Source organism: Anas platyrhynchos, chromosome 1, assembly GCF_047663525.1.
Source record: "Anas platyrhynchos isolate ZD024472 breed Pekin duck chromosome 1, IASCAAS_PekinDuck_T2T, whole genome shotgun sequence".
Classification (NCBI taxonomy): domain Eukaryota; kingdom Metazoa; phylum Chordata; class Aves; order Anseriformes; family Anatidae; genus Anas; species Anas platyrhynchos.
The window spans coordinates 54,246,321-54,273,167 of record NC_092587.1 but is presented as its reverse complement, the minus strand read 5'-3'; the positions used below and the strand labels follow the sequence as shown (position 1 = coordinate 54,273,167).

The 26,847-nt window shown below is 54.1% G+C and overlaps 1 protein-coding gene across 1 annotated transcript; it reads right to left on the bottom strand.

The window, feature by feature from the left end:
- Positions 1-129: 129 nt before the first annotated feature.
- On the bottom strand, positions 130-21,167 carry CSNK1E (casein kinase 1 epsilon). Its single transcript, XM_027450584.3, has 11 exons — positions 20,848-21,167; positions 16,951-17,038; positions 11,553-11,663; positions 11,242-11,390; positions 10,329-10,557; positions 4,224-4,394; positions 3,304-3,452; positions 2,881-3,073; positions 2,652-2,791; positions 2,249-2,314; positions 130-1,703 (listed from the first exon to the last, which is right to left on the bottom strand). Exons 2-10 carry the CDS (start codon positions 17,024-17,026, stop codon positions 2,282-2,284), a joined length of 1,251 nt encoding a protein of 416 aa, XP_027306385.1. The 5' UTR covers positions 17,027-17,038; positions 20,848-21,167; the 3' UTR covers positions 130-1,703; positions 2,249-2,281.
- Between the last annotated feature and the right edge of the window lie 5,680 nt (positions 21,168-26,847).

The following is a 26,847-nucleotide window of genomic DNA, read 5'->3' as shown; positions in this document are numbered from 1 at the left end:
CCGAAGCTCTAGTTTATTTTTAGGTGCCTTTTTTTTTTTTTTCTTCCAGGAATTGGGATCAAACTCGTTCCGGGAACTCGGGGAAGAGAGGTTGGGCCGCGAGGGAGGAAGAAATGACGGATGCTGGCGTCACTTTATCATTTTCTACTTTATTACTTCAAATTAACAACCACGATAAAGCTCAAAAAAGTCCAATATTTACACAGGAAAAAAGTACAAAATCCCCCCCAAAGTTCTTCAGGTTTTTTTTTTTTGTTTGTTTTTTTTAAATTACAAAGTAATAAAAAGTTTTGCTCTTTAATTAAAAAAAAAAAAAAAGAGAGAAGAGAGACAGTAAGAGGGGTAAATAAATTAGGGAAAAAAAAAAAAGAAAAACAACAAACGAGGGAGGAAAATAATAAAAGTGTTAAATAGAAAGGATAAAAAACAAACAAACAAAAAAAGACTAACCCCACCCTCCCCACCCTGCCAACAACCCATCGGCTCCACACTACAGGGACAGTGTGTCTGCTACAGGCCATAGGTCGCAGTGGTGATCCTCGTGTTTCAAAGCCCCAAAAGCAAGCTTGAGGCTTCCTAAATTAAATTTAAAAACAACTAAAGTGTGTGTGGGGGGGGGAGAGGGAAGGAAGGGGGAGAGGGCAGGAAGGGGTTGTGCACGTCCGGTGGATCTTACTTGGGGTTGCGAGAGGGAAGGGGAGAGCAAGAGGCACCGCTCCGAACCAACGCCGCGCCCTCCAGTTTCTGCGTGCCCCTCTCGTCTCCTCGAGTCCCACACGCTCTCTCTCTCCGCGGGAATTAAAACAAGTTTTTTAATTAAAATACGAAAAAAAAAAAAATAATAGAAAAAACACGCACAGCCAGACGGAAAAAATAATAAAAATAAAAGACAGACCCCGCTGCAGGATGGGAGGTGGGTTCGCATCTCCCTGCACGCCAGCTCCTGCATCCCCATCCTCGCTGTGGCCGGGTGCCCCTACACCCAGAGCCCTCGGAGCAGGGCAGGCTGGCGCTTCCCGACAGCCCAAAAAGACGCAGAGAAGCCACCCAAGGAAAGGAAGCCCGAGTCAACGATGAGGCCCATTGCCGCAGTTCCCCTCACAGCTTAAAATTAATTTAATGCTTGAGAAAATAAATTCTGTTATTATAATAAAAAAAAAATCAGATTTCTGCCAACCAGCGTGGCTGGGATCTGATTCCCTCCCAGCCCACCAGGCGCCTGAAGAGAACAAAACAAGAAGAGCAAACAAAGCCCCTCGCCCCCTGCCCTCGGAGAAAAAGGAGAGCAAAGTTAAAACGTATATGGCTAGAAACCATATGACTTGAAAATGATAAAAAAAAAAAAATAATGAAGCAGAAGATACCCAAAGGGGAGAGGGGGAAAAAAAAAGAAAACCAGGAGCAGATCATCAGGAGAGGGTACGGGGTAGGCAACGGTATGGCCCGGGGGGGCAGCGGAGGTGTTTCTGCACGGCTCCCGCGTCGTCAGCTCCTCGGAGGTGCTCACAGGCGGCCCTCTCGGAAACGGCTCGCGCCAGCACGGGGGCACAGCTTGACTCCTCGTCGTTGGCAAAAAGAAAAAAATCGTTCGTTTCTTGTGTTTTGTTTTTTTTTTGAATGATTTTTTTTTTTTTTTTACTTTTTTGTTTGAGGTTTTTTTTTTTTGATTTTTTGTTTTTTAAAAGAAAAATACAGTGAAGACACTAGAGAGATTTAAAAAAAAAAAAAAAAAGAGAAAAAAAAGGAAGACAAAGTTAGGAGAAAAGGCTCTTCCCAGCAATTCCAATACCAACTGGAGCATAACAAACCAAATCATCTTCTACAGCCCGGCCACCCCTCAGAGTTACCCTGTCCAGTCAGAAGAGATGCTCTCTTGCTGGGCAAAGTTTCACACCCTTAATCCATGCTCAGCACCCTCCTCCCCACCACCATCACGCTGCCAGAAAAGCATTCATTAGGAACTAACAAAATGGCTCCCCAGCCCAGCACCTTCTCCACCCTCCCTACCCTCCAGGAGAAATGGAAGCTGCTTTTACGCCCAAGATAATTCATCCCCGAGGCTTTGGCAGCAAACCTTAAACATCCTTCCGAAGCCAAAAACACATTTTAATTTAATTCGTTAAATTACGGTAAGGTGAAGGGGAAAGGAAATGGCCCCAGTCCCCCCCGGTAACTTCAAGGCTTTAACCTAATCCCTAGTGGCAGCAATTCCCTCCTTGTGGGATCCCAGGCGTGAGGACAGGCTCACCTAAGCAAACACTGGTCCAGTGGCAATTGCTCCTCACTTCCCAAGGTGATCAAATGGCACACTTGTCTGCAAAAGAAGAGAAAGAATATGTAAGGGATGGAGGAAGAAAAAGGCAAGAAGGACACAAAAACAGAGAGCTTGAGCTCCTCTCTCAGGATATTATCCCTTCCAAGGGATGTTCCACTTCTCCAAACCACTGTGGTCTGGAAGACAACCAGGTGAAGGCTCGCTCTGAGCAAAGCAGAGCTAACACCGCACTGAGCATGGCCTGCAGAAAACACACAACTGAACTCACGTCACGACTCACATCAGCTCCAGCAAATCGAGCAAAAACCGCCTGCAGGGCCCTCGCTCTTTGTGGAGCACCCAGGCCAAGGCCGCGTGCATCACAGCGGGGGCTCACCTGTGACGCTGAAATCCGTGACACTTCTTGCCGCCCTGTGAGGTCGGATGAGGAGACATTGGCGGGAGCTCCTCGGTGTAACCTCATGCTGACCTTCCTCTCCCTGTCCACTCTGGAGATTGCTCTGGGGGACGTGTTTCCTGTTGGGGCAGAGAACCGTGAGACGACAACGTCAGCCTGGCTCCAGCACCTGGTCAATAAATGGGGGCAGCTCCCCCATCCCACTCACCAGACTGCTGGATTCGGGAGGTGGGGGTGGAGGCCATGGGCTCTGTGACATTGCGGAGACGGTTGGCAGTGGCTCCGGCGGGTGGGCCAGGGGCCAGTGCTCGCGTGGCTGACCCCCGCAGCTGCCCCATCCTCTCTTCTCGCTCGTGCTCTCGCCGCTCCCGATCCATGTCTTCGGGGTTTCGGGCTGCTCCCTGGGCCAGAAAGAGGGATACACACACTGCATCAGACACACTGACAGAGCAGCTGTACCCCTCGGCACCACAGAACAGCTCTACCTCTTTTTACGCTACCTGGTCCCCCTTTCTCACGTTGCTCACTAGGCTTAAATACAAATGACAGGCAGTTCCTGACTTCCCTCCCCTATCTCCATGCTACAAACCAACCCGTGCTCCTCCCGTCCTTTCCCCACACACACACTCACAAATTTAAGCATGTTCCAGTCAAAGACGTAGTCGTAGGAGAAGCCCTGGCGGTGGAAGAGGTTGCGGAAGAGCTGCCGCAGGTAGGAGTAGTCGGGTTTGTCATCAAACCTCAGCGAGCGGCAGAAGTTGAGGTATGTTGAGAACTCAGCTGAGGAGAGCAGAGAACAGTTGCTTGTTAGACACCGTTTGCTCCCCCAGAGGTCCTCCTTAGTCCAGTGGCCAGAAGTAGGCAGCTGCATCTTCTGGAAAGGAAGGAGCTCCACAGCTCTACTACTGGCTGCGTGAAGAACCGTACCGTTTTGTTTTGAGGCTGGCAGGAGCCAGATTTATTTGGTGGGCACCTGACTGACCTTCCTCAGTAGCCACTCAGCGCGAAGCTGATGCTTTCACAGAACCCTTTATTGCAGCTCAAACAGCTCCCCGCCGAGCAGCACCTGTCACCTCAGAGCCCACTGCTTCATACGTGCCACGAGGACTTCTACTCTCCCCCCGCATACAGGACTCCACATTTGTCCACAAAGGATTGCATTTGCCACTCCGCTGCCTGGTTATTTCTGGGATTCATCGTGGTCAGCCCTAATCCCTATCATCCAGGATAATTCGGGGTCATGTGCACACCTTCTCACCTCACTGCACGTCCCCTTTCCAGATTGCTTCTGAGGTTCTCAAAGATCCTCCCCAGCACCCTCATGCCCTTACTAAAACAAGGCTCATCTGTCCGCTAAAACTCCTAAATTTCTCACGTCTGAACCAGAAATGTATCATCCCGGGTCTCTTTTGCTTCTCCTCACTGGTGTCAGCAGCACATCTGGGTCTGGGCTTACCGGCTGTGCCCTTCAGCACCCGAGGCTGCAGGGAGTTTCAGCAGCAGAGCAAGCCATGCACCACACAAGACAGCCACAGAGATCAGAGCACTTACAAGGGTACCCTTTGCAGAGCACCTCAATGGGCGTTGACATCTTCTTCTCGCTGATCCTCTCGTACTTTTGGCGCTTGGTGGCAGCCTTGAGGCCCTGCCAGGGCAGTGAGCCCAGGTTGAAATACATGAGCACGTAGCCCAGGCTCTCCAGGTCATCGCGACGGCTTTGTTCTGCGGGAAGAAGTTACACGGGGCAAGGAGTGAGTGGCAACCAGAACTGCTTTGGCAATCACACAGGTTTGGAGGTGAAAACAGAATCAAACCAGCAACATCTCTCTCTTCTTTGTTGGGTCTGTAGGGACAGACAAATCGGCAGAAGAAATTCCAGTACAAATTCCTACAGGGGTGTTCATACTGCAGCTACAGCACAACCCGCTCCGAAAGGGGTAATTACTCTGACTGCCTCCTTCCTCCCGCGGAGAAGCCTTAATTCACACGAGAATCCAACATCAAGAAGTGCTGCAGCAGCTCTGGCTGCTTCCTCTTCCCCGTCACAGAGGAAGGGCACTTACGCTCCTCCACCCAGGACAAGACCTAACCCGGGGATTAGTCATGGCAGAGACTGTCACGGAGAGACAAAGCTCACAGAGGCAAGCCCCAGACTACCCTTTCAAACACCTCTTCCAGCTCACCTGCTGATACTCCTTAAACAGGGCAAAACCAAGGAACTAGTGACCCCTTCTCGAGATAAACAACTGTGCTCATAATTTAGAGAAGCCCAGCAGGTAGTATTGTTAGGTAATACTGTGCAGAGACAGATCGGTGGCATTTTTCAAGAGGAAGAGGAAAAAAGAAGGCATACTTTGAACAAAAAGGTTCCCCTCCAAATGGGAATGACCGTGTAACTGGCACCACTGACAACTCTACTCAGGGCAAGGACTGTCCTTAATAGGTCATTATAAAGGTCTGCTTTTAGATATGTATTTATAAAGTGCAGAACTTTGTTTCCCAAGCAAAAATATTTCACATTGAACTGTTTTTTTGTCATGGCCAAGCCATTTTAAGTTACAAATTTGCTCAGGATGCAGTGGACAGAGAAGCTCAGCAGCCTGGCCAGGTTAACTTGTGACACTTCCCTCAGCTCCCCAGCGTACGTACGAATTCATCTACATGCCTTCCCAAGAAGCTCTGGCCCCTGTTGCCCTACTTCCCTCCCAAATACAAACCACTTTGGAGGAAGTGTTTTGCATCTTCTGGAGAACAACTTAAACAGGTAAGATGCAAAACATGGCTCGATGGAGAACACAGGGCAAGAAGAAAGGCTGAAGAGGTTCATCCAGGACATTCGCCTCCTACTACAGCACGTCTTGCTGGATTCAGTGCCACGTCCCAAAAGCTGCTGCAGCCTACATATTAATCTGTGGGTTCGGTGTCAGCTACACGCTGCCACCTGCCCCATCTGAAAGCCAGTGCAGTGTTCCTGGCACCCCTCGCTCTGCCAGCCTACCTGAGCCACTTTTCTGAAGGCTGCAGAAGCAAAGGAGGTTCAAAGCGCACGAAACGGCTTAAAAACCTTATGGCCAAGTGGAGGAGAAGGAAGCCCCACTGATCCCCAAACTGTCTTACTCTGAGCGTTCAGGAATGGCTGCACCACTGCAAGTTGCCCACTTTAGAGGGGCTAATGCTGCCTAATCTCATCAGGCTGCTGCCAAAGATAACTACAGGGCTGGCTGTCAGACGCTGGGGGGGAAGCAGGGAAAAGCGAGGCACCGTTTTGCATTTGGCTGAAGGCTGGGCTGCACATGCCCTCAGAGGGCTGCGATTACACACCTCACATATCAAATAAATTAAACTACACCATGTTTGATAACAACCTCCGTCCTGACTGAGATGGGAAGCCTGTGGAAATGGAGCCCCAACACACATCCAGGGCCTGAAAGCACAGGTGGTGAGGGCAACCCGGATTCTGCAATTTGCCAGCCTTCAATTTATCCATAGTGCAGCTCTGACAGCCTGTAATTGTTGATTCCCTGTCTGGAGCGTGGGGTTAGCCCTTAGAGTAGGGATAGACGGGGCAGGAACCAGGGAAACCTACTGGGTAGAGGGTTCAGAAGACCCAGTTTGGTGGGGGATGCTGCAAGGCCTTACTGGAGGCGAGGAGCTGTGTCACAAAACCAAAGCGGGTGGCTCACAAGTACACTGGACATGCATCCAGTGCCTTAACAAGGCAGCACGATAGAGGAAAAATACCTAAGGAGGTTATCCAATTACTAAAACGTGCAACGATAAATGCCTTGTGGTGTGGTATCCCTGAAGTGGGATTCCTCAGGTACATCTGGTCAATGCAGCCCACTTAGAACAATTTCAGAGAGATTCGAGATCTGTGAGGAGCCTGGAGCACCAACACGGGTCACGGCTGTCAAGCTACCTGAATTATGGTACAGACCTCAAACACTGTAGGTTTCTTTCACCTGCAGCCCCAGCTGCAAGACCCTCGATTAAAATGTTGGGTGATGGTGAAGAAGGAGTTCCTAAATCCCATTTCTCCATTTAGTTTTCAGAGGCACGCATTCTTAAGCTATCTCCATTTTTATTTAGTTATTTTGCCTGACCTTGTGTACCAACAGCCACGGAGTTGTAGGTAACATCAGACAGCCAGAAAGGGAGTAATAAGTTGGAGTTAGGAAAAAAAAACTTCACCTTTGTGAACCAGAGAAGTGTTATTTAACATCAATACTTTCCAATTTCAGAAGCTCGACAATTGTTGACCAACTCGCAAAGAAGCAGGCCAAAATCTCACCCTACAGCTCAAGAAGAGAAAAAGAAACACGAGTGAGGTGAGAGCGTGCGCAGAGCGAGCCTGTTCAGGGGCAGGGTTACAGCCGTGACCTGCACCCAACCTGCAACACCACATCACACTTCCTCTCTCCGTTTTAGCTCAGTTTCTCAGCTCTCGTACAACAGACGGGGAGCTGCTGCTTCTCCAAGACGCTGCTCCTCACTCAAACACCCTTCCAACGCAAAACACGAGGCTGGCCTCCCACACAGCCCAGCACGGCCTCTCAAATCCAACCCCCCCCCCGTGCTCAGGAGCGGCGCGGAGATGCGGTGCCAGCTTCTTCCCACTCCCAGGGAGATCCCAGCCCACGCCGTAGCTCCTTTTGTACCACCGGGTCCTCAGAGGGAGCTGCGTCAGGGGTGAGAGGCAGGAAGGTGAGTTACCTGCTGGAGACGTGCTTGGGCAAAGACGAGAGAAGGAGGACTGCTTGCCTCGGATGCCAGCTTCGTGCCAAAACTAGTTTCGAAGCACCTCCTGGTCCCCCTGCATGGTGCTTCCCTCCCACCCCAAGCAATGCTGGCCTCCCTAAATAAAAAAAAATTTAAAAAACTCTCTCTTTGCTAGAGCCAGCCAGGCTACGAGCAGTCTTACCCAAGCAATGCCTTCCTGATTACGCACTCAGACCTGACGCTGCACATTCTGGGACTACGCTTCCCCTTTCTTTCTCTCCCCGCCGCGTGGTGACGGCCTTTCAAAGCTCACAGAGATCTGAAACGGGTGGCAGAAAGCGGGGTCAGCAGAAGACCTTCACGATCAGCACAGCCTACGCCGGTGCCGGCCTCGAGATGGGTTTGGGGAGGCGCCGCCCCCCGCCCCCAGCCTCCTGTTACCCAGACAGAGCCCACCAGGCTTCCCCCAGCAGCGTCTCCTGGGCACCCCTGGGCATCTATTTCAGACTTCGCAAGCTCCGGAGGGTGCAGGGGACTCTCATCCCCAGAGCATGTGAAAATTGACTGGAATGCGTGAACCCAAGCCTGCACAGTCCACTGCCTCCCCCCACGGCGAGTCTCCAGCTGTGGAAGCCCTCCCCGATCTCGCCTCCTACTTTTTTCCCCCCTCCCCGGTCACTGGGAAAAGAATGTGTTTCCTCCAGACATCGGAATGCCCAACCCTTAGCTTGCACATTCAAATAAAGGCGTTTATTCATTTGCTATTCCCGTCACACCAATACCCCAGCACCTGGTTCCTTCCCTCTCTCCCTCAACCGCGGTAACGCAACGTTAAGACAGAGAATTTAGTATCTGAAAAGACAAAAAAATAAAAATAAAAATTCAGAGTGACTGTTCCCATGGCGATGCTGCTAGCTCACAAACACGTCTGCCACTTACCCCGTGCTAGGGTCTCGGGAAAGAGGGACTCCAGCTGCCACCCTGCCACCCCAAACCCTCTCCTCCAGGCAGGTCGGCTCCCCCGAAATCACAGAGAGGTGACAGATCTGCGGCGTGGAGATAACGTGCCCGAGACCTGCTGCACCGGGTAACTCACACCCAGCGTTTGAGAAGCAAAGGGCACGGAGAGAGCAAGTGACTGCGGCGCTCAGATTGACGGCGGCTGCAATTTGCCCTCGGCTTAGGGCGCAGATGTTTGTTCCTCCTGACCCACGAGCCAAGCAGCAGTAGTAAAGGGCTAAGTTAGGGGTCGGGTGAATAATAAAGCCGTTCAAGAACAAACAACCCACGCCCACGCCCAGACAGCTAGCCTCTCGCGCTCGGTTCAGACGGGGCACGCACACGCAGAAGGGATCGACAGACATAGCAGGAAGAATTATTTTGTGCATGTCTCCTGGTGGCAGTTACCATGGCTGTGGAAATCTTGACCGAGAATTCAGCGGAGAGCCGGTTTATATATAAGCAGGTCACGCCAAAATACAGGAGACCGACCCGGGGAGCACCACAAGAACTATTTTTACGACACGAAAGAAGGCAGGAGGTCACAGTCCACTCAGCACACAGCAGTCCCTGTTTCAGTATAAATAAAGCAGTTTCAGTCTGTGATTATGGAGTAGGAAGCAAGGAGGACAGGGAGAAACTGCTTGCTCCGCAGGTCAAGGGTTGGCTCTAGGCTTTGGAGAAAACATCTGCGAGAGGGGAGAAGCGAGAGCTTTCCCTAGGAATACGAGGACGTGAAATCTCATGGAAGCTGTTAGTGCAAAATATCTGAGTTCTCTGCTATGATTTCCAAATTCCCAGCTTATACATTTCAGAAGAAGCTCTCCCGAATGCGAACCGAGCTGCGTCCCTCAATCTGCCGGCAAGGCAGCTCTGGTGTTTCTGCTGCTCAGCAGCAGAACAACCTCAGCCTGTTCGGAAGGAACCCTGTGGTAAATACAAAACCCTCACGGCGGGGACAAAGAGGTCACAGAGAAAGAAGCATCCAGTCAGGGAACGGGAGAAAGAACAGCAAGAGGTTTCCACCTCTGCTCCTCACAGCCACCAGGTGTTACACACCAGGGCTCACTCCTAGGCCAAGAGCTTGGGTGACTTCAGGAGGTTTAAGTGCCCTGTGGATTACCCCGTGCAGTGTCTACAAAGCCTGTCAGCGGTATAAAACCCAGCTGAACATCCAGCACTCTTTCCCAGCCCAGCTTTATCACCGCTGGAGTAGCCTGAAATAATCAGAGCAGAGCCCTGTCTCCCCAGAGCTGCCTCGTGTTCTCTCTCAGAGGTGAATGGGAGAGTGTTGTCAGCACACCCACGCGTCTTAAAGGCCTGTGAAAGCCAACAACCCTCATTATCACAAAACCTGGATGTTTGTGCCGAAGGAAGCCTCCCCTCGTTTCAGCTGCTCCTGCGTTTCCAGCACGTTGCTGTCCCCCTCCTCAGCGGTGGCTGAGAGGAGCGTCACCACATCGTGGTGGGCCTGCACCCTCCAGCTCTGACAGCTACAAACTCATGGCTGATGCAGTCAACAAGCGAGGTTTTTCAGCTGCACCTATCCCTAAGGGCTTAGGGTCTGCCAATGCTTCCTTACACATCTACCAGCCTGCAAAAACGGCACAAGGCAGAGTTAGAGGCAGTAAATTCAAGAGGGTTGCAGCCTCACCGCTCAAAACAGGGCCCTGCTGTACTACTAAGCAGTGCACAAACACACACCAGCAGACAATTCATCCTTTCTGGAGCTCAGAAGGATGCAGAAGGCAGGAGAGGCAACACAGGCACAAGGATTCAGTTCTTTGCCCACCACCTGCAGCAGCAGAGCCGGGCACAGGACCCAGCTGCGAGCAACTCAAACCCTGGAGGTGGCTTTGAAACCTTCAGGAGAACATTTGCTGCTCCCCCTGGCACCAGACACAAAGGGTGTCCCGTGGAAAGCAACAGCAGGCTCACCGATTCCCAGGTGGGTGTTGATAGAGGCGTAACGGGCTGTGCCGGTCAGGTTCTTGTTTTCCCGGTAAGGGATGTGCTGGTGGGTCCGGGCGTCTCGGTATTTCTTGGCCAAGCCAAAATCAATGATGTAGACTAAGTTGCCTTTTTTGCCAAGCCCCATAAGGAAATTGTCTGGCTTCACGTCCCGGTGGATGAAGTTCTTGGAATGAATGTACTCGATACGGCTAATCTGGAAGGGGAAAAAAAATAAAAATCAAATAAAATAAAGTGAGGAGTGAAAAGAAAGCTCATCGTAGCTGCAGCCATTCTAAAGATGCCATGCCCTGTCAAAGCAGGCAAAGGGACCCTTTTGCAGAGAATATCCGAGGTGGCAGGCAAGGAAAAGACAACCCTTCCCACCCCCTGGAGGATCTGGAGATGGAATTTGACCCTGCACACCAGCACAGTCCTCAGCCTGGGGAGGTGACTGTTAGCAGCACAAGGAAGGAATTGGAGAGTGTTTGCGTGGACTAAAACTCTGAGCTTCAGGGTTGCCACCAGTCAGCTTTCAAACTAAGCCAGGCTGGGAAAGGAGAGGGTCCAGAAGAGCTGAAGATCCTAAGCCCAGGGCAGGCGCAGTTTACTCAGGGTGGGTAGCAATAGCAGTTGTTTATCAGGCCAGTAAAAGTATCTACGCATGCAACACGAACAGAGGGCAAGCAAAAGAGGAAGGAAGGACGGACAGAGATTAGAAGAAGTCAGCAGTGCCTAGGTTCCAGGCCTCCAGCTTCATCGAGGAAGAAAAACCTGGCAGCCACTTGCTGCTAAATGCAAAAGCCTGGGGTACTGCATTGCTCGAGCACAGTGGATGGGGAAAAAGATAAAAGAGGCATGGAGAAGGAGAGTAGGCACAAATGCTTCAGAGGAAACTCACCATCTGGTCTGCTAGGAGCAGAACTGTCTTGAGACTAAATTTGCGGGAACAGAAGTTGAAGAGATCTTCCAGGCTCGGCCCCAAGAGCTCCATCACCATCACGTTATAGTCCCCCTCTGCTCCACACCACTTAATGGAGGGGATGCCCACTGGGGAAAACACAAAAATTAAGCCCACAGAACAGAGGAAAACTGCTGCAGCCCCCGCCAAGAGGGTTCTATGCGATACCAAATCGTTTTCTTTCAGAGGCCCAACAGAATAATTCCCTCCCCCAACCGCTCCCCCAGCCCCATCCTTTCCTCCCAGCTCACCTCCTCCTTGCATCATCTTGTAGAACTTGCTTTCGATGTGGAGCTGGGGGTGCTTGGTTTTGACACATTCCAGTTTGATGGCCACCTCTTCACCAGTTGCAATGTTGGCTCCTGCGCAGAGACGAGGGTAAGATGAAGATTGAGCAGGCTTCCAGTGAAGTCAACCATTTTAACAAGGCCCTCGCAGGTGCCCAACCCTTGAGATTTGCCCTGAAATTTATTCTCTGCGACACAAATGAGATCCGGCTGCTTCCTACCAAGTTTCCAGCACTGCCATTTGCAGAGAGACGTCCAGAGGAAGGCACATGACTAGCGAGCCAGCTCTGCCCCTGCAGCTGGGCTAGAACAACAGTCCTACAACACACAAACCGCCTCGTTGTCTCAACAAGTGCCAGACTTTGAGAGGACAGCCTGCACCAGCAGGAACAAAACCGAGGACAAGTTTTAGCTGTCCCTGAGCATACGCTCAGCCCCCTAAACCCAAATCAGCCCCCAGGCAGGGATATGGAGTGCATCTTCCCTAGAAAAATTACTGCTTACCTCTGGTGCCAATGGGTTGAGGAGACATTGCTAACATTTCCTCTGTTTTTTCTACAGCCCTGACCTGCTTGATACAGACAATTCCCCAACCTCCAGCTCCTCCCTCTCCTGAGGGCTTTAATAATACCTTTATCTTTTGCCAACACAAAAACATTTGCTGCATCCAAAATTAGAAGCGTGAAGAAATAAACTGAGCCCGGAACTGAATTAAGCTACTCAGACGCCTTTTGTTGAAGGTATTGCTCGATGGTTTGTGGTGACACTAAAGCACCTCCCCGCGTGCTTCCTTCTAAAAAAGCAGCGAGCTGCCAGCCACGAAAGCCAGCACTTTAGTCCCAACGCGCGCTGCCAGAGGAGGAACAGGCTGATCCTTCTCTAGTATTAGCAGGGAGGATTCCAGATGTTTCCCATCATCCTAAAATGGAAAGAATGAAGATCTGCCACAGGTCACGGGAATGACACTCCAGCCTTGCTTCTCTCTCCCCCTTCCTGCGCCTGCCTCGCGCACAAACAAGCCCTTCCTCGTATCAGGGACTACACAAAGTTGCACCCGAACGCAGCTCAGAGGGCAGCTCTGCTTACCAGCTGCTTGGGAACTCTCCCAAAGCAAACTGCTCCGCAACATGCGTGGGGAGCGTGAGCTGGAGTCAGAGCTGGTGTTTTGTAGATAACCCACAGCCAGCTTTGGTAGGTGTGGTGAATTCGTGCCTCCCGACCCCTGTGTTAAGACTCCGAATGTCTTAAAGAAATCCACAAGGACAGCTGCAGATGGATCTCTCTCCATCCTCTTTCACACACTTCCTCCAGAACCAGGGACTAGAGAGAAAAAAGGAACAGTTTGTGCAACTAAATCCCTTCTCCCAGTGGATCCTACACGAGATCCATCTCCTGCTGAAGGGTTCGGGGCACTGCTTGTACACAAGAGTTAGCCAAGAGCTCCCTGCGAGCAAGAAGACGTCATCGAGATGCTACAGTGTCAGGTCGAGACAGACAAGCTGGGAGGAATTTGAAAGAGAGGAACAAAAACGATCAGGGCCTAGAGGGATTGATTTACTAAGAAAGATTAAAAGAGCTAAATATGTAACAGAGACAAGAGATACAACTAAGAAGGGTGGGGAAGAAGAATGGGACATGACAACAGTCTGCAAATATTTGAAGGCTGTAAACACCAAGGAGGGAGAGGAATTATTTAGGGTGCTTGGAGGGAGGGGAAGGAGGAGCAATGGAATGGATTTAATAAGGGTTTTTACTCAAGAGCCAGTCGAAGGGAAGGGGGAAAAACCACCCCAATAGTTAGAGCTATTTTTCCAAGGGTGACTTCAGAAAAAAAAAAAAAGATTGCTATTTTCCACTTCAAAACCTGCTGGCCAGCAAACCAAGCCTGTTCTTTCCCTTCACTCCACCACAGGACCCTTCTTACAAAGATCAGGGAAAGAAGAGCAGTAAAAGGGGCTCAGATCACAGTAAGGACATGGCCCTGGACTAGTTGTGTGCCTTCGAAATGGGCGTTCAACCACAGGGCCACATTCAGCACGGAAACACCCAGGATACCCAAAAAGACAAGAGTGTTTCCCTCCCATCTCTCTTCCCCCTGCCTTTGTGAAGATTTTCCTCCAAATCCTCTGCAGCAGCTCCCTTGTGCATCCCCTGGGGGTTTTTTTCCCCCTCTCCCAGTCCATCTGCTGACACACGAGAAGCGATGACTCTTGTGGACTTCTGGCAGCATTTTCAATGAACCTTTTACCCCCAAAAGCCAAAGAGTGGAAGGACGAACGCGTGTTTAGGAAGATGGCAACGCACCCGCTGACAAGGCTGCGTGCAGGTGGGGGTGCCATCTCTGAGCATGTAAAGTGGCAATGGAAAAGGGGGGCATCGAACATTATGAGAGCTTAGATCCTACAAAACACAAGGGTGGCGCTCAAGTGATCAGCGTGGCCACCAGCCCCACGCTCTCGGTAGCCCAGACGCAGGTGTCAGCCTCCGAGAGGAAGCACAATCCCCCGTGGCCTGGGACAGCAAAAATAGGATGAATTATGTCTGATAAGGGGCTGTTCTTTGCTGAGGGGGTCACAGGCCTTCAGCCAGCCCCCCGCCCCTAATACCTTCAGCTTGCTCCCTCTATCATTTATTTTTTTGGGGCTAGATGTCTACTCAGACAGCGACTACCAGCAACCAGGAGGATCAGAGAGGATTCCCTTTGTTCCACGCCTTAACCACCATCTTTTTTTAAAGGCACAAACACAAAAGCAACAGTTCCTCGCTCTGAAACCCCCCCCGTTTCAGACGAGCGTGCGGCAGAGCCAGCCGAGAGACGGCTGTAGGATCGGGGATAATTCCTAACATCCGCCCCCGGTCTCGCTCCGCTGTGGGGGCCGCGCACAGCAGCGACTCATTCATCACGAGCTGTTTGAAACGGGGCCCCGGGGACAAGGGGATGTCACCTGCTGAACAGGATCTGCTTTTAAGAGAGGCCTGGCCGCCCGCCTGATGCGGCAAACGCCACCCTCCTCCCGCAGCGGGCCAGACAACGGGCGCCTGCCCCGGCTCCTAGAGGGAAGAAAGGAGGGCTGCCAGCAGATGGGAGAAGGCAGAGAGGGTGAGAGAGAGTTAACAGGCCAGGAAACAAAGGAAACGAGCTCCCCTCCCAGCGAGGAGGAGCTTGCAAGCAGGAACTGTCCAAAGGCAGCGCTGTCCCGGCATGCTTTGTCTGCAGCGCGCTCCCTCCTTCCTCGCCCCCTGCGCTCACCCCAAGGGCTCCCCGGGTGGACCCCAGCCCCGGCCATCTGTACGAGGCCGGCAGCACCGCCCTGACAAAGAGACTCTGCTCCCAGCTGGGTTTTGGTGCCCTGCTCGAGGCTTTTTGGAGGCAACGGGGCCTAGCCGAGGCCTGCGGGCAGCCCCATCCAGCCGCCATCCCCTCACCAACGCAGGGGACGTCGTTGTTTGAGCCCCAGCTTAAGCTGCGCAACAATTCCCCGCTTTGTGTGTGTGCCCGCGTGGAAATTCGGGTTTCCTTCTGCCAGGAAGCCCGAGGAGCAGAGCACGCAGCACCACCCCAAAAGAGGGAGGCCGGGAGTCCTCCCGACTGCGAGCCCGAGCCCTCGGGGCTGGGGAGTCACCCCGGCTCCGCCGAGTCTCGCTATCGCTGCTTCAAAACAGGCTGGCTTGCTCCTCAAGGAACATCACAAGGGCTTTGATACCACTCGGCTGAACCCAGCCACCCTGTGTCAGAGGGGGTCTGCGAGGCTTCAAGCCCTGACACGAGTGGAAAAGGCTGTGTCTGGGCTAAAATAATCATCCCCCCCTCGATCCTAGCACCTGGGCATTACCCGGGCACCTGAGGCACTGACTGGCTGAAAAAAAGAAGCAAAAGGCAGCACACGGTGGAATTGGGCTCCCTTATCCATTATTTATCACCTTTGTTCGTGCTCTGGAGAAAGGTGGCAACAAAGCCCGTTACTGATGATTCCCACAGGATACTTCGTCAAGGGGAGCTGCCAACACCAATCAAGGGAGAATAATAAAGCAAAAAGAGAGCTGGCGATAGAAGCCAGAGGTAGAAAACAGAAGGTGATTTACAAAACAGGGAGAAGTAACCTGAACTAGAGGCATCCACTGAAGGGGAACTCGGGGAGGGACGGAGATGTTGCAGAACCTGGAAGAGACCTCGCACAGTACAGCTGACGGCGCGTTTCAGGCCAGCTCTGCACTTTGGGTCTCCCAAAGTGGTCCCAGGAGACCCAAAGTGGTCTCAACTGGCGTTACACATCACCCAAGGGTGGCCCTCCTCAGCCCAGCACTGGAAACACCACACCTGAAAAACGTGGAGGCTCCGAGCTGCTCAGCAGATGGACGAACTGGGAGAAACTGAGAGAGCAGCAACAGGGAGGGGCGGTGGATGTGGTGGGAAGCAAAACAGGACTCAACTGAGCGCACAAACAGCCCAGGAGCGTAGGATAAGCAGCTGTGAGTACCCAAAGGGTGCAAACACCAGGAGGAAAGGGCAATCGTTCTGCTGGCCTGAGGAATTACAGCTTACAGGGTGATGGTGGGAACTGGACAAGAGGTGAGGCCAGCACAGCTCTCACAAATGGCTTTCGGGCTACTGGATAGTCTCGCCACTCCAGCCCCACTCGGTTTGAGCCAGTAACATCATCAGGGAGCGCATCTCCACGTCAGCGTGCTGCCTCGGAGGAACTTCTCCCCAAGTGCTGCTGTAACAGGAAACCCCAGAGCTTCACAGGCTCCGTCCGCTGACCCCACGCAGCTCCCGGCTCAGGTCACTCCCGCTGGTAACTCTAAATCCCACTAAATCCCACCCCACCCACTACAGACCTATCAGATCTGGGTCCCAGGGCTTTAACCAGGCCAGCCTCTCCGACCTGTTTTCCACCTCCTCAGCTCAGGCCTCTCTCACAGGAGCTGGACCACCTCTTCCACTATCAGCCTCCCCATCGCTTTACTCGTCTCACCGCGAAGGACAGGCCATCTCCTCCCTTCCCACCACCCACCGACAGAGTTTATACCCACACACCCAAGCTCAGGAGCAGGAGGCGTGAGAGTTGGAGGAGGGTGGATGACAAATACACCCTCAGCAGCCCAAACCTAGATCATTCTGATCAAACACCACTCCGTCTCCAGTATCTGTGAGGCAAGGTGGAGTTTATCCCACCCTCTGCGCCATCAGAGGGCCAGCAGCAACTGGAAACACTCCTTGAAGCTTTATTTTTCCCCCTTTCCCCACCACCTCCAACCTTACACAGCACCTAAAACACCACCAGGCGAACAGAACAAAAACAGTGGCGCAACCCAGAGACAGCAACCTGGCAGGTGGAAGGACGCGGAGGCTCGCACTCACCTAGGTAAATGTCTCCGAACGAACCGCTGCCGATCTTTCTGCCCAGCCGGTACTTGTTCCCCACTCGAAGCTCCATGGCTCAGGCGTGCTGCGGAAAAAAAAGGCAGAAAACGGTCAGAGGAGAACCAGGAGCTGACTCGGTAGCCGTGGAAGGCTCCAGAATGGGCCTCGCTGCTTCGCCCAGCACCCGAAATGTTTCACCTTCCACACAGCCACTGCCCTGATTGCGTGGATGTCCAGGAGCAGCGGGAGCTGGAAGCGCTGCAGGAACGTGACCCTTTCGAGAACATCATGGGAAGGCAGAAAGATTGAACCTCATTTCCCAACATTTTGTTCAGATTTGGGGCAGGAAATCCCTTCAGAAATGCGCCAGTACCCTCTCCTTTCACAGCCAGCTAAAATAACCGGCAGCGGGTCAGTTCTAGCAGCAGGAACACCAAAAAGGGCGCTCTGTCCCGTGACGAGGAGCTCCCTCTGGCCCCACAGCACTGCAACCAGGGGCTGCGAGAGGCAGACAGACAGACAGACAGACAGACTGCCAGCAGCAAGCACCTCCGCCGCCCCTGGGCTGGGGCTGGCATGGGGGCCAGGGAGGAGCCGTCGTCGCGCAGAGAAGCAACAACACCATTTGCTTATCTCCTCGCACCTCTGCTGATGGGATCTGAGCCTCCCCGCCTGTGCTACCCCCCCCCAGGGGAGCCAACTGCTTGTTTTCAGCAGCTGGGGCCTTCCCCCATCCCAGTGCCCGAGGGGATCAGCTCACCCTTTGACCCTTCCCTTTGTACCTTCCCCAGGCTCTGCCTCCTCACCTGCCAGAGAAAACCCACTAAGGTAGAAGGAACTTGCTCCCCATCCGACCCTCTGGTCCAGCAGCTTCACCAACTTGCCCTAGGAAGCGCAGCTCTTCCCCAGGCTTCGAGCACGGCTCCTTTTAGAGGAACCCGCCGCGCTCCTGATTTATGCAATGCCACGCTATTAGCGTACGAAACGCAGACACGGAGTCTGTTGGGGACAGGAAAGGTGAGGAATGATTCATGTTTTCACAAGTAGGTGAGAGGAACTTTCCCTCGCCGCGGCCCGCTGGGAAGGAAGCATCAGCGAGGGAGAGGAGGGAGGGAGGGCTGGCTCTGCGAGACGCACACACACACACAAAAAAATAATCCCAGCTATGGGATTCTGGGCACACCATAAACCCGGAGCTGCTCCTCCTGCCCCAGGAGATGGGATTACAGAAAGAGGAACGGCCGAGCTGCAGGGCCAGGGAAATAATCCTATCAAGGCATTCAGGGGACATTGTGAACCCTGAAAGCAGAGCTCTGCCACCAGAAACCACCCGCAACACGCTGCGAGGTGGAGTCCCCTCACCTCACCTTTACTCACGCGTGTGGGTTTCTGAAGACGACAAAACCCCGTGGCTATTTCTGACTTTCTTACTCCCGAGGAATGTAGGCAGAGCCTTGGGAAGGGAACCGGGCGGCAGGCACACCTGGGCGAGGGCGCAGCAGGCAGGCCCGGCTTTTATCCGCTGCCTGCTGTTCCGTATGACCACGTTAACGCACGGCCGAGGTGCTCAGCCTCCTACGCCAACCAGGGATCAAAGGTCTGCGTCCCCAGGAACCCATCACGCCACCCCTATAAAGATGGCTCTGTCCTTTGTGGCCACCCGGAGCGCTTCCAACCCAAGCTGGGGGCTGGGGACAGGTCCCAGCGGGGTCCCATCGCTCCGGGGCACGGCGACACCGGTCCGCAATGCCACAAACCTAAACCTAAAGACGGTCCCACCCTTTTGGGACAGCTGGCTTGAGAAGGGTTTCTCGCACAGCAGGGCAGCAGCCCTCCTAGCTGATTGAGCAACAGGCTCCAGAGGGGAATCTAAAAAAAAAAAAAAAAACTGCTCCGGGGTGAGGGGGTGGAAGCGGGAAGCAGGATAATGGAGTGAAAAATCACAGTCACACAGCTGTCACCCTGCCTTATCTCCCCCCCAGCACGCACACAAGTGAACCTGGGCGGCGATGACGGCCCGATAAGGGATTCGATGGCCCGATAGGGACAGCGGGGACTCGTGGCGAGGGGGGCGGCCGCCCCCCAGCACCAACTGCTGCAGGAGCCCCAACAGCCACCGCGTTCCCCGGCTGCCTCCCTCCCCCTCCACGCGCTCGCCCCTACAGCTCCTGCCCTTACCTCACCTCCAGGTCTACTACTGCAAAGGGAAGGACGGGGGTGTAGCACTGAGGGCTCACGTTTTAATATTTTAAAATTATATCATTCCATATATTATTTATAGGTGCGGAAATTTCAGAAATCCACCCCCCCCCCCCAAGCAGACTTTAACTCTCCAGCCGAGGCAGCGCTCCCAGGGGCTGCAGGGCGATCATTTAGTTAAACCATTTAGTTTTCCATACGGGATTAAGGCGCATACAACCTTAAAAAAAAAAAAAGCCAGCGTGTGCTCCGCAGGAGCGTTTGCATACGGTAATATCCACATCACCCAGACACCTACAACATACTACACCGCCTCGGAAAGGGGGGGGAAAAAATAAAAAAAGGAAGAAAATACTAAAATACTATGCAGCCACCCGTGTCGGTCCACGCACACACGCACCGTTTTGCACCAATCCCCTTTTATATAATATCAAATACCCACGTACGTGCACAAAGGCCATTATATAAACACGGCACGGAGCCCACGGCACACCGGCGTGTCAGCGGCAACGCCGGGCGAAGGCCCTGCCAAGCCGTTTTGTAGGGGCAGAGTTGTCTCGGCCCCACCTGAGGAGGTGGGGAGCGAGGTGCTGGTGGGGATTTGGGCTCCCAAAAAACCACCCCAAAAGCCAATCGGGGCGGCCGAGCTCGGCAGCTGCATCATGGAGGCTGCCGAGCCCAGCACCGCTCCGGCTCGAAGGGGAAGTGTGGAGAGTGGGGGTTGCTTTGCCCATAAAGGCTGTGCAGGGCTTTTTTGTGTGTGTGTGTGTCTGTGTGTGTGTGTGTGCGCCAGTGTGAAGGGAATAAAGGAAGAGGCTGGCGAGGCGATCATCTGAACCGGCTTTAAAAATAAAAAAAAATAATAAAAAAAAAAGGGGGAAAAAATCGCGTTTTGATTGAAAGGGGAAACATCAAACAGCCCCCCCCCCCCCTTTCACACTTCGGAAAAGGATAGATATCTGGCAGCAGATAAGATGGGGGGCAGAAAAGGATCATAATAATTAAAAAATAAATTAAAAACCAGCCCCCCCCCAAGCATCGAAGCCTACATTTTAGGCACAAACAGCCACAAACAAGAAAAGGGGGGGGGTGAAATGAAATAAATCTTTCCCCTTCCACCCCCACCCCCTACAGGCAAAACACTCCGAAAGCCGGCCGTACCGGGGCTTTTATTTTTCCGGGTAGGCAACGACAACAACAACAGCAAAAAAATAATAATAATAATTAATAAAAGCAGCCACCCTCCGTGAAAGGGGAACCAACTTCTCAGCACCCCCCCCCGCCTCACCAGCCGGCCGCGGCCCCCCGTTACCCCAATAAAACCCCAAACCCCATTCCCCCCCCCCGGCACAAAGGCGGTGTAGGGGGGGGGTTCACATCCCAAAGACCCCACTTGGGGACCCCCAAACCCTCCCCATTTCCTATATAGGGTGGCAGCGGGGATCCCCCGAAACCCAGCTCCCCCTTTCCCAAGGAGGGGGGGGGGGGCAATGGGGGCGCCCCCCCCACAGCACCCCCACAAAGGGGCTTTTGTCCCCGCTGCCCCCCAGCCCGGCCCTGCCCTCCCTCCCCTCCCCGCCCCTCCTTTTCCCTTCTCCCTTCCCCTCCCTCCCTCCCTCACACAAAGAGCCGGAGGGGCCGCCTTTCCCCCGGGGTTTGCGCCCCAAGATGGAGGCGGGCGCCCCCCATACCCACCCAGGCGGGAAGGGGGCCGTGTGGGGCTGCTGCTCCGCCGGCTGTCAGGGGGCCCGGCGGCGGCTGAGGGGAGGATGACGGAGGATTGGGGAGGGCTGGCGGCTGCCGTAGCCCCGGCTGCGGTCCCTCCTTCAGCTCAGCTTGAGCGAGGCGAGGCGAGGCGCTGCCTGCCGCCTCCCCGCCCGCTTCGCCGTCCCCTCCAGCCGGCGTGTGCTCGGCGCAGCCCGGCGCTCACCCAGTTTCCATTGAGCCCCGGAGCCAAACCCACTGATGTCACCCAGCACAGCCCCAGCCCTCCTCCTCCTCCCTTCTTCTCCTCCTCCTCCTTCTCCTCCTCCTCCCGCCCGCCGTTAAAGGCGCAACCGCCGTTCCCTCTGCCCCCCCCTCGTCCCTCAGTCCCTGTCCCCTCAGAGATGGGGCATGGGGGACGCTGCCCCTCGGTGGCTCCCCGCTTTCTCCTTTCTCCTTAGCCCTGAGGGGAGCCAGAGGCCCGAGGTTGCCCAATTCCCTCACACCGCGGGAGTTAAAATGTCGTCGAGTTGGTGGCCCCAAGTCCTCAGGGACATCCCTGAGGGTGGGCGCCATGTCCCCAATGGGGTCAGTTTGACCACCACCGCTGCCAGCAGGAGCCCTCATGCCCAAGTGTCACTGCCCAGCCCTCACACCACAAGCATAACCCAAAATATTTTGCCCGTTCCTCTTTCCACTAGCTATCCTTCCCCTCACAACCTCGGCTAATAGTAACGTGCTCGCTCCTCTCCCCTCAGGGGTGCTCCCAGCACCTTCCCCTCACCCTCTCCCCCTTCCCACAAATGCTGAGGTTCCTGAATTGAAATTTCGGCTCCTGGCCAGGCGGGTGGGTGGGCACGGAGCCGTGCCATGCCGGCTCTGCCCCTCAGCACCGCTCGACACGGCACGAGGCCGGGGCTGGGGTGGTGGTCGGGATCTTGGAGAAGTCCCCCAGCGGAGACGCAGCCCTCGCGGGTGAAAGCCGAGTGCGTGTACGGCCACTTCTGCCGCCTTTATTTTAATCATTTCGGGCTTAAAATAAGAACTCCTTAATTAGAAGCGTTTCCTTAATTGAATTGTAATCAAGTTTTTCGTGCTGGTAGCCAGGCTAGCCACGTGGTCTAATAACACCCACCTTCTCTCCAGCACTGCCGGGCTACACCTCGTCTTCTGGAGGGATTTGTCCTGGGGGCTGCTGGTTTGGGGGACGCCTGGAGCAGCCCATGGGGACCCCATCTCCGTCAGGGCTGTCCTATTCTCTTGGGAAGGTCCTCGGGCAGCCCCCGGTGCTCGCACTGCAGTGCTGTGGGGGGAGCCCATGGTGATGGGTCAAGGGTTGAGTGTTGAGACCCTGCCCCACTCTGCTGAGCACCAGGAGCGGTCGGAAAGGCGCTCGCTGGCTGGTGTATCCAAGGGGGATTCATCTCAGTGGGAACCCAACCAGCATCACCTCTGCTGGCCACTCCATTCCTGGGGTAGGAAGGGAGAAGAAAGGCCGGAGCTGCCCCCTTTATTCGCGGTGTCACTGCTGGGTGGCCTCCCAGTCCCCGTATATGATTTTCCATGACCAGGGAGCTGACTTCATAGCACCTAGCAAATCTCAGGGGTAAACTGAAGCCCTCCCGAGGGAAAGCTGAGCTCCGGTGACCCGGCAGACCTCAGAGCGCTGCCAGGTCGCGTTTGGCAGCTCTGCAGTGAGCAGATTCCCGTTTCGTCTGCTATCCAGGGAGGGACATGCTGCTTCAAAGACCAGAGCTGTGTCTTCACATGCTGGGGAAGTGTGAGGAACGAGTGGAAGAGCAGAGAAAACTGAATTTGTGCTGATACTCTACCTCTACAGGGCCAGCAGAAGCAAGAAATGTGAAGTGAGAGCAAACACCTGGCATTCAAGAGGAGGCAAGCACACACAGCTTGATGCATCCAGCAGAGCAGACCTCCTGGCAGCCCAAGAGTCCCTGAGGTGACTTCCCACCGGGCCAGGGCCACCTCTGCTCATCTGATGCTGATAAACCCAGCAGAAATCTGGCCGCCTCCTGCGCTAGCTTGCCCTGGGGCCGCAGCTCGGCTGCCCTCCTGCCCTCGCTGTAACAGAGGCACGGGGTTAGCAGTGTGTCACGAGGACCACAAGATTTACTTGATCACACTCGAAATGCTATGCGAGGGCAGCGCTAGCGCAGCACAATCCTCAGACCCGAAATGGGCCGAAATAGGAAGGATATGGATTACGGTGCAGGCTGTATAAGACCACATGCATTTCTTGTCCCGGGATCCCTGCCCAGGCTGGCTGGTGATCATTTGAGGATCAGCTGTCTGGTATTCTGTTTTCTCCTTGTTGTTCAAAGCGTTAACTCACAGTTTATTAACTCCAGGATAGTCAGCCCCTACTCTAAAAACAATGATTAATGTTCACGGGGTCTTTTCACAGGACACGCACTTTGATTTCGCAGTGCTTCCCAAATAATCAGGGATTTGCCTTCCCGATACTCACACCAAGCAAAAGAGCAGCATTTCAGAGAAGACCTAATGTTCTCCAATGTAAGGTAAGAAGTAGCCTGCAATTTGGGGACGCCGATCTGAGCGGTGAGCCTTGCCAGAGCGCTTTGCATTTTGTAGCCTTTTGTACAGTCAAGTCCCAATTCACACACAGCAGGGAGCAATAAATACTCCTGCAAATGAGACACCAGGATCCCAGGATAGCACGAGGCCAAAAACAAAGCAAAACGCCAAAATAAATAAAACATAGCTAATAGCTACCTCCAAAAAGGTTGCTGTGAGTGACTCGCTCAGCATCAGGTAGGAAATCCGCGGCGGGGCAGGGATCCAGGCCAGCACACAACCGTCTCAGCAATGAGTCACTCCTTTTCCTTCAGACTTTTGCAAAAATAAAAAAAAATAAATAAAATAAAAAATGATGCTGAGGCACTGCAAGGAGGCTCCTGCATGACACAGTCCCGACTCATCCCGAGCACCGTCCAACCTGCGTGCGGCGGGTGTCCTGTGGAAAATAAATCTGTGGCCGTGTAATTAAAGAGTCTATCATAACTCAAATTCACGAGGATGTTTCTGGAGCATCACAGCACCAGAAAGCCTTGGGAATCGTGGCCTCTTGCAGAGGTGCTGGAGAAACCTGTGGTCCCAGCAGCACAAGCTGACACGGCTCCATCCCCAATCCCACCTGCCACCAAGACCCCCACAAACGCTCTGGATCCTGCTCTCCCCATCCCCACCGTGCTGCCCCATGCTCCTGGGCTCCAAAACCCCTCCTGGGTTGTCAATGTTTCCAGAAAAACTCAATAAACGGGCCCAATCCAAGCTGAGGACATCGCTGGCAACTGAGTTTCTGCTCGGTTGGAGAAGCTTTGACAAAGCTATAAGCTAGTGAAAACAGGGTCTGAAAAAGGGGAAGTGTCGGCAGCGTTAATAATAGGAGCTGCTCCCGGCCACACCTATAATTAAGGGCCTTTATTGGTTTTTTCCATATACCTCACCTTTTTTTATCCTTGTGGTATTCCCAGCTTCTGTCAGCCACCCACGCCGCCTTGCTTTGTTTAAAAAAGTAAAAGAAAAAAATGACCAGGTGGAAAAAAAAAGAAAACAAACAAATAGGAATATTGAAGTGCACCCCTGGGGCTGTGTTAGGCCAGGGCAGACGTAGCAGAGGACTGCGGGACAGGGCAGAAGTAGGGCTCAGGGCTGAGACTGCAGCACCTTGTTTGAAGGTGTATAAGCTCATCCTCCAAGCTTGTCTTTTTTGGAGAAAAGGGGTGGAATTTGTCCTTCTCTTTGCTTGGGTTTTGCCCCGTGGCAGAGCCATGGGCTGGGCCAGCCCCATCACATCATCCTGGAGGGCTGGCTCTGAGCATACAGCTCTGAGGGTGGTTTTTTTATCTTCTTTTACCCTCTGGTGAGAGGATGAGCAGCCCATGGAGAAGACACCAAGCCTGCAGGTGACACTGCATTGGAAGGAGGATCGAAAATCAGGGAATAATTAAGGTTGGGAGGACCTCCAAGGTCCAACCAGCCCCCTACCACCAGTACTACCAGGGATGCAGACTGGAGGGATGGTCCTGCAGGAACCCGATGAGTTCAGCGGGGACATACAAAGCCCTGCACCTGGAAAGGAGTCCCCAGCAAGGATATGGGCTGGGGAGTAAAAAGACAGAGCCAAGCCCTTCACGGAGGTGCCTGGCGGGGTCCCTTTCATTCCCCGTTGCCCTTGGGTCCTGTGATGCGCAGCGCCCGATTGCGTTTGGCATTTTTGGCAGCGGTGAGGCGGCACATGCCTGCCATGGGAGCAAACCCACTCCGATACCACCCGCGGGGGGGAGCACGGCGTTCACCCGAGCTCGTGATTCACAGCGGCGAAAAACGGTGGCCAAAAAGCCTCCCGTGTACGAGCCAGTCCCACGTATATGCGTGCCGGGGGGTGGGGGGGAGGCCCAGGCGGTTATGAAACCAGCTTGCCCAGTCAGGATAATTCACGTAGGGCTGTGGGAGGGCCGGGAGAGATAAACAACATGCGGAGAGCCGGGAGGGCAGGGAGGATGGCTTAAAATGCAGCTTCCCGGCATGCCCCGCTGGATTAGTTCAGCATCTCAGCGCGGCTCCTCCGCGATTCTTATGCAAGGGGGTTCTCCGCAAGGGACAGCCTGTCCTCGCCGGCTGAGCGCCAGGCACGGGGCACCGATTAACAAAAGGCCATCTCACCACGCGGCCGAGGGCCAGAGGCAGCTGGGGACTGGCTCCCTGCGACAGCCGAGGGTCGGGGGGGTTCGTGCTCTGGGGCAAGTCACTGGGCAATTTCGGTGACCGCAGCGCTGGGACATTCGAACAACTCCATCCCCGCACCGCAGCCCGGGGACCCTAATAGCACCGGGTCCCAGGTCTCAAGGCGTGCTATTTCAAAATAGCACGGCACCAAAAGAATCCCGCTCATTTCAGAGGCCAAAAGCTTTGAAAGCTCAAATGTCCGGTGTCTGACAGACTATTTCAGGACGGTGTTTGTGTCCGTCTCTGCGTTTCTTCGTGGGCCCCAGGGCAGTGAAATCACCCCGCTGCAGTTAGCAGCACGCATTTCCTCTTCCCGTATTGCCCTGATTTGGGTAGCTTGTCACTCGGGGTCTGTGTGCTTAGAGCTAGAGCTGCCCGGAGAGCAGAGGGGTTGTCCCAATGGATGCTTCCTTCTGCAGGGGACGTGTTTAAAGGTAAGGAGCTGACTAAGGGCCAGCTGACTGCTCTGCTCCCGTTGCTTTTCTCAGGAGCTGGGAGAAACCCAGGAGCAGAGTTTGCAAGCCAGGCTACCATTACCTTATGTCCCGAGGGGATATGGAAAGGTTGGTTGCCAGAAGAGCTCCTAGGGCACTGCAAGGCCTGCGAGGTGTGTGCCAGCCACCGTGCTGGCCAGGACACGTCCCGGCGGGGCATTTCTCCGCTACCACGCAGTTTCACAGCTGCCCGGGGCAGGGGAAAGGCAGCATTACCCTGCTGCCCCATAAGGTACGCGTGTCACACCAAGGGACTGAGGAATGGAAATGTGGGGGAAAAAAAATGTGAAATGTTGAGCATCTGCAACCAGCCAGCTTGCAGAGGTGACAGCTGAAGGGATAGGCAGGTGGCAGGGCCGTGACCAGAGGGACCTGACTCTGAACCCTCAGGGGTGTCCCTGCAGCCGCTGGAGGAGCGGGAGATGCAGGGTGCGAGGCTGGCTCCCATCCCTAGGTGGTGCTCTGAGGACACGCAGCATCCCCGCTCCGGCTCCCGCAGAGCACCAGGGGGTTTGGGAGGGCTGCACCCCCCAGCAGACCCCCCCCCAAAAGGGCTGGGCACCTCGCTGCCACCTCAGCTCCTCTGCTTTGCGCCCCCAGCCTGGGCAGCCCCCCTGGCTCAGGGACCCCAAATCCCAGCCGGCTGCACCCAAGGGTCCCCTGCCCACCTCGCTGCTGGGCGCCCACCCTGCTGGGTGCCCCCCAAGGGATGCGCTGAGCTCCTCCC

What these genes read in the sequence shown, in the direction of transcription:
- CSNK1E (XM_027450584.3), bottom strand. Translation starts at nt 17,026, where the DNA reads ATGGAGCTTCGAGTGGGGAACAAGTACCGGCTGGGCAGAAAGATCGGC. An exon ending in ACTGGAACATGCTTAAATTT is followed by an intron (nt 3,074 to 3,303) that starts GTGAGTGTGTGT and finishes TTTCTGGCCCAG; the next exon opens with GGAGCAGCCCGAAACCCCGA. An exon ending in CACGGATTTCAGCGTCACAG is followed by an intron (nt 2,315 to 2,651) that starts GTGAGCCCCCGC and finishes CTTCTTTTGCAG; the next exon opens with ACAAGTGTGCCATTTGATCA.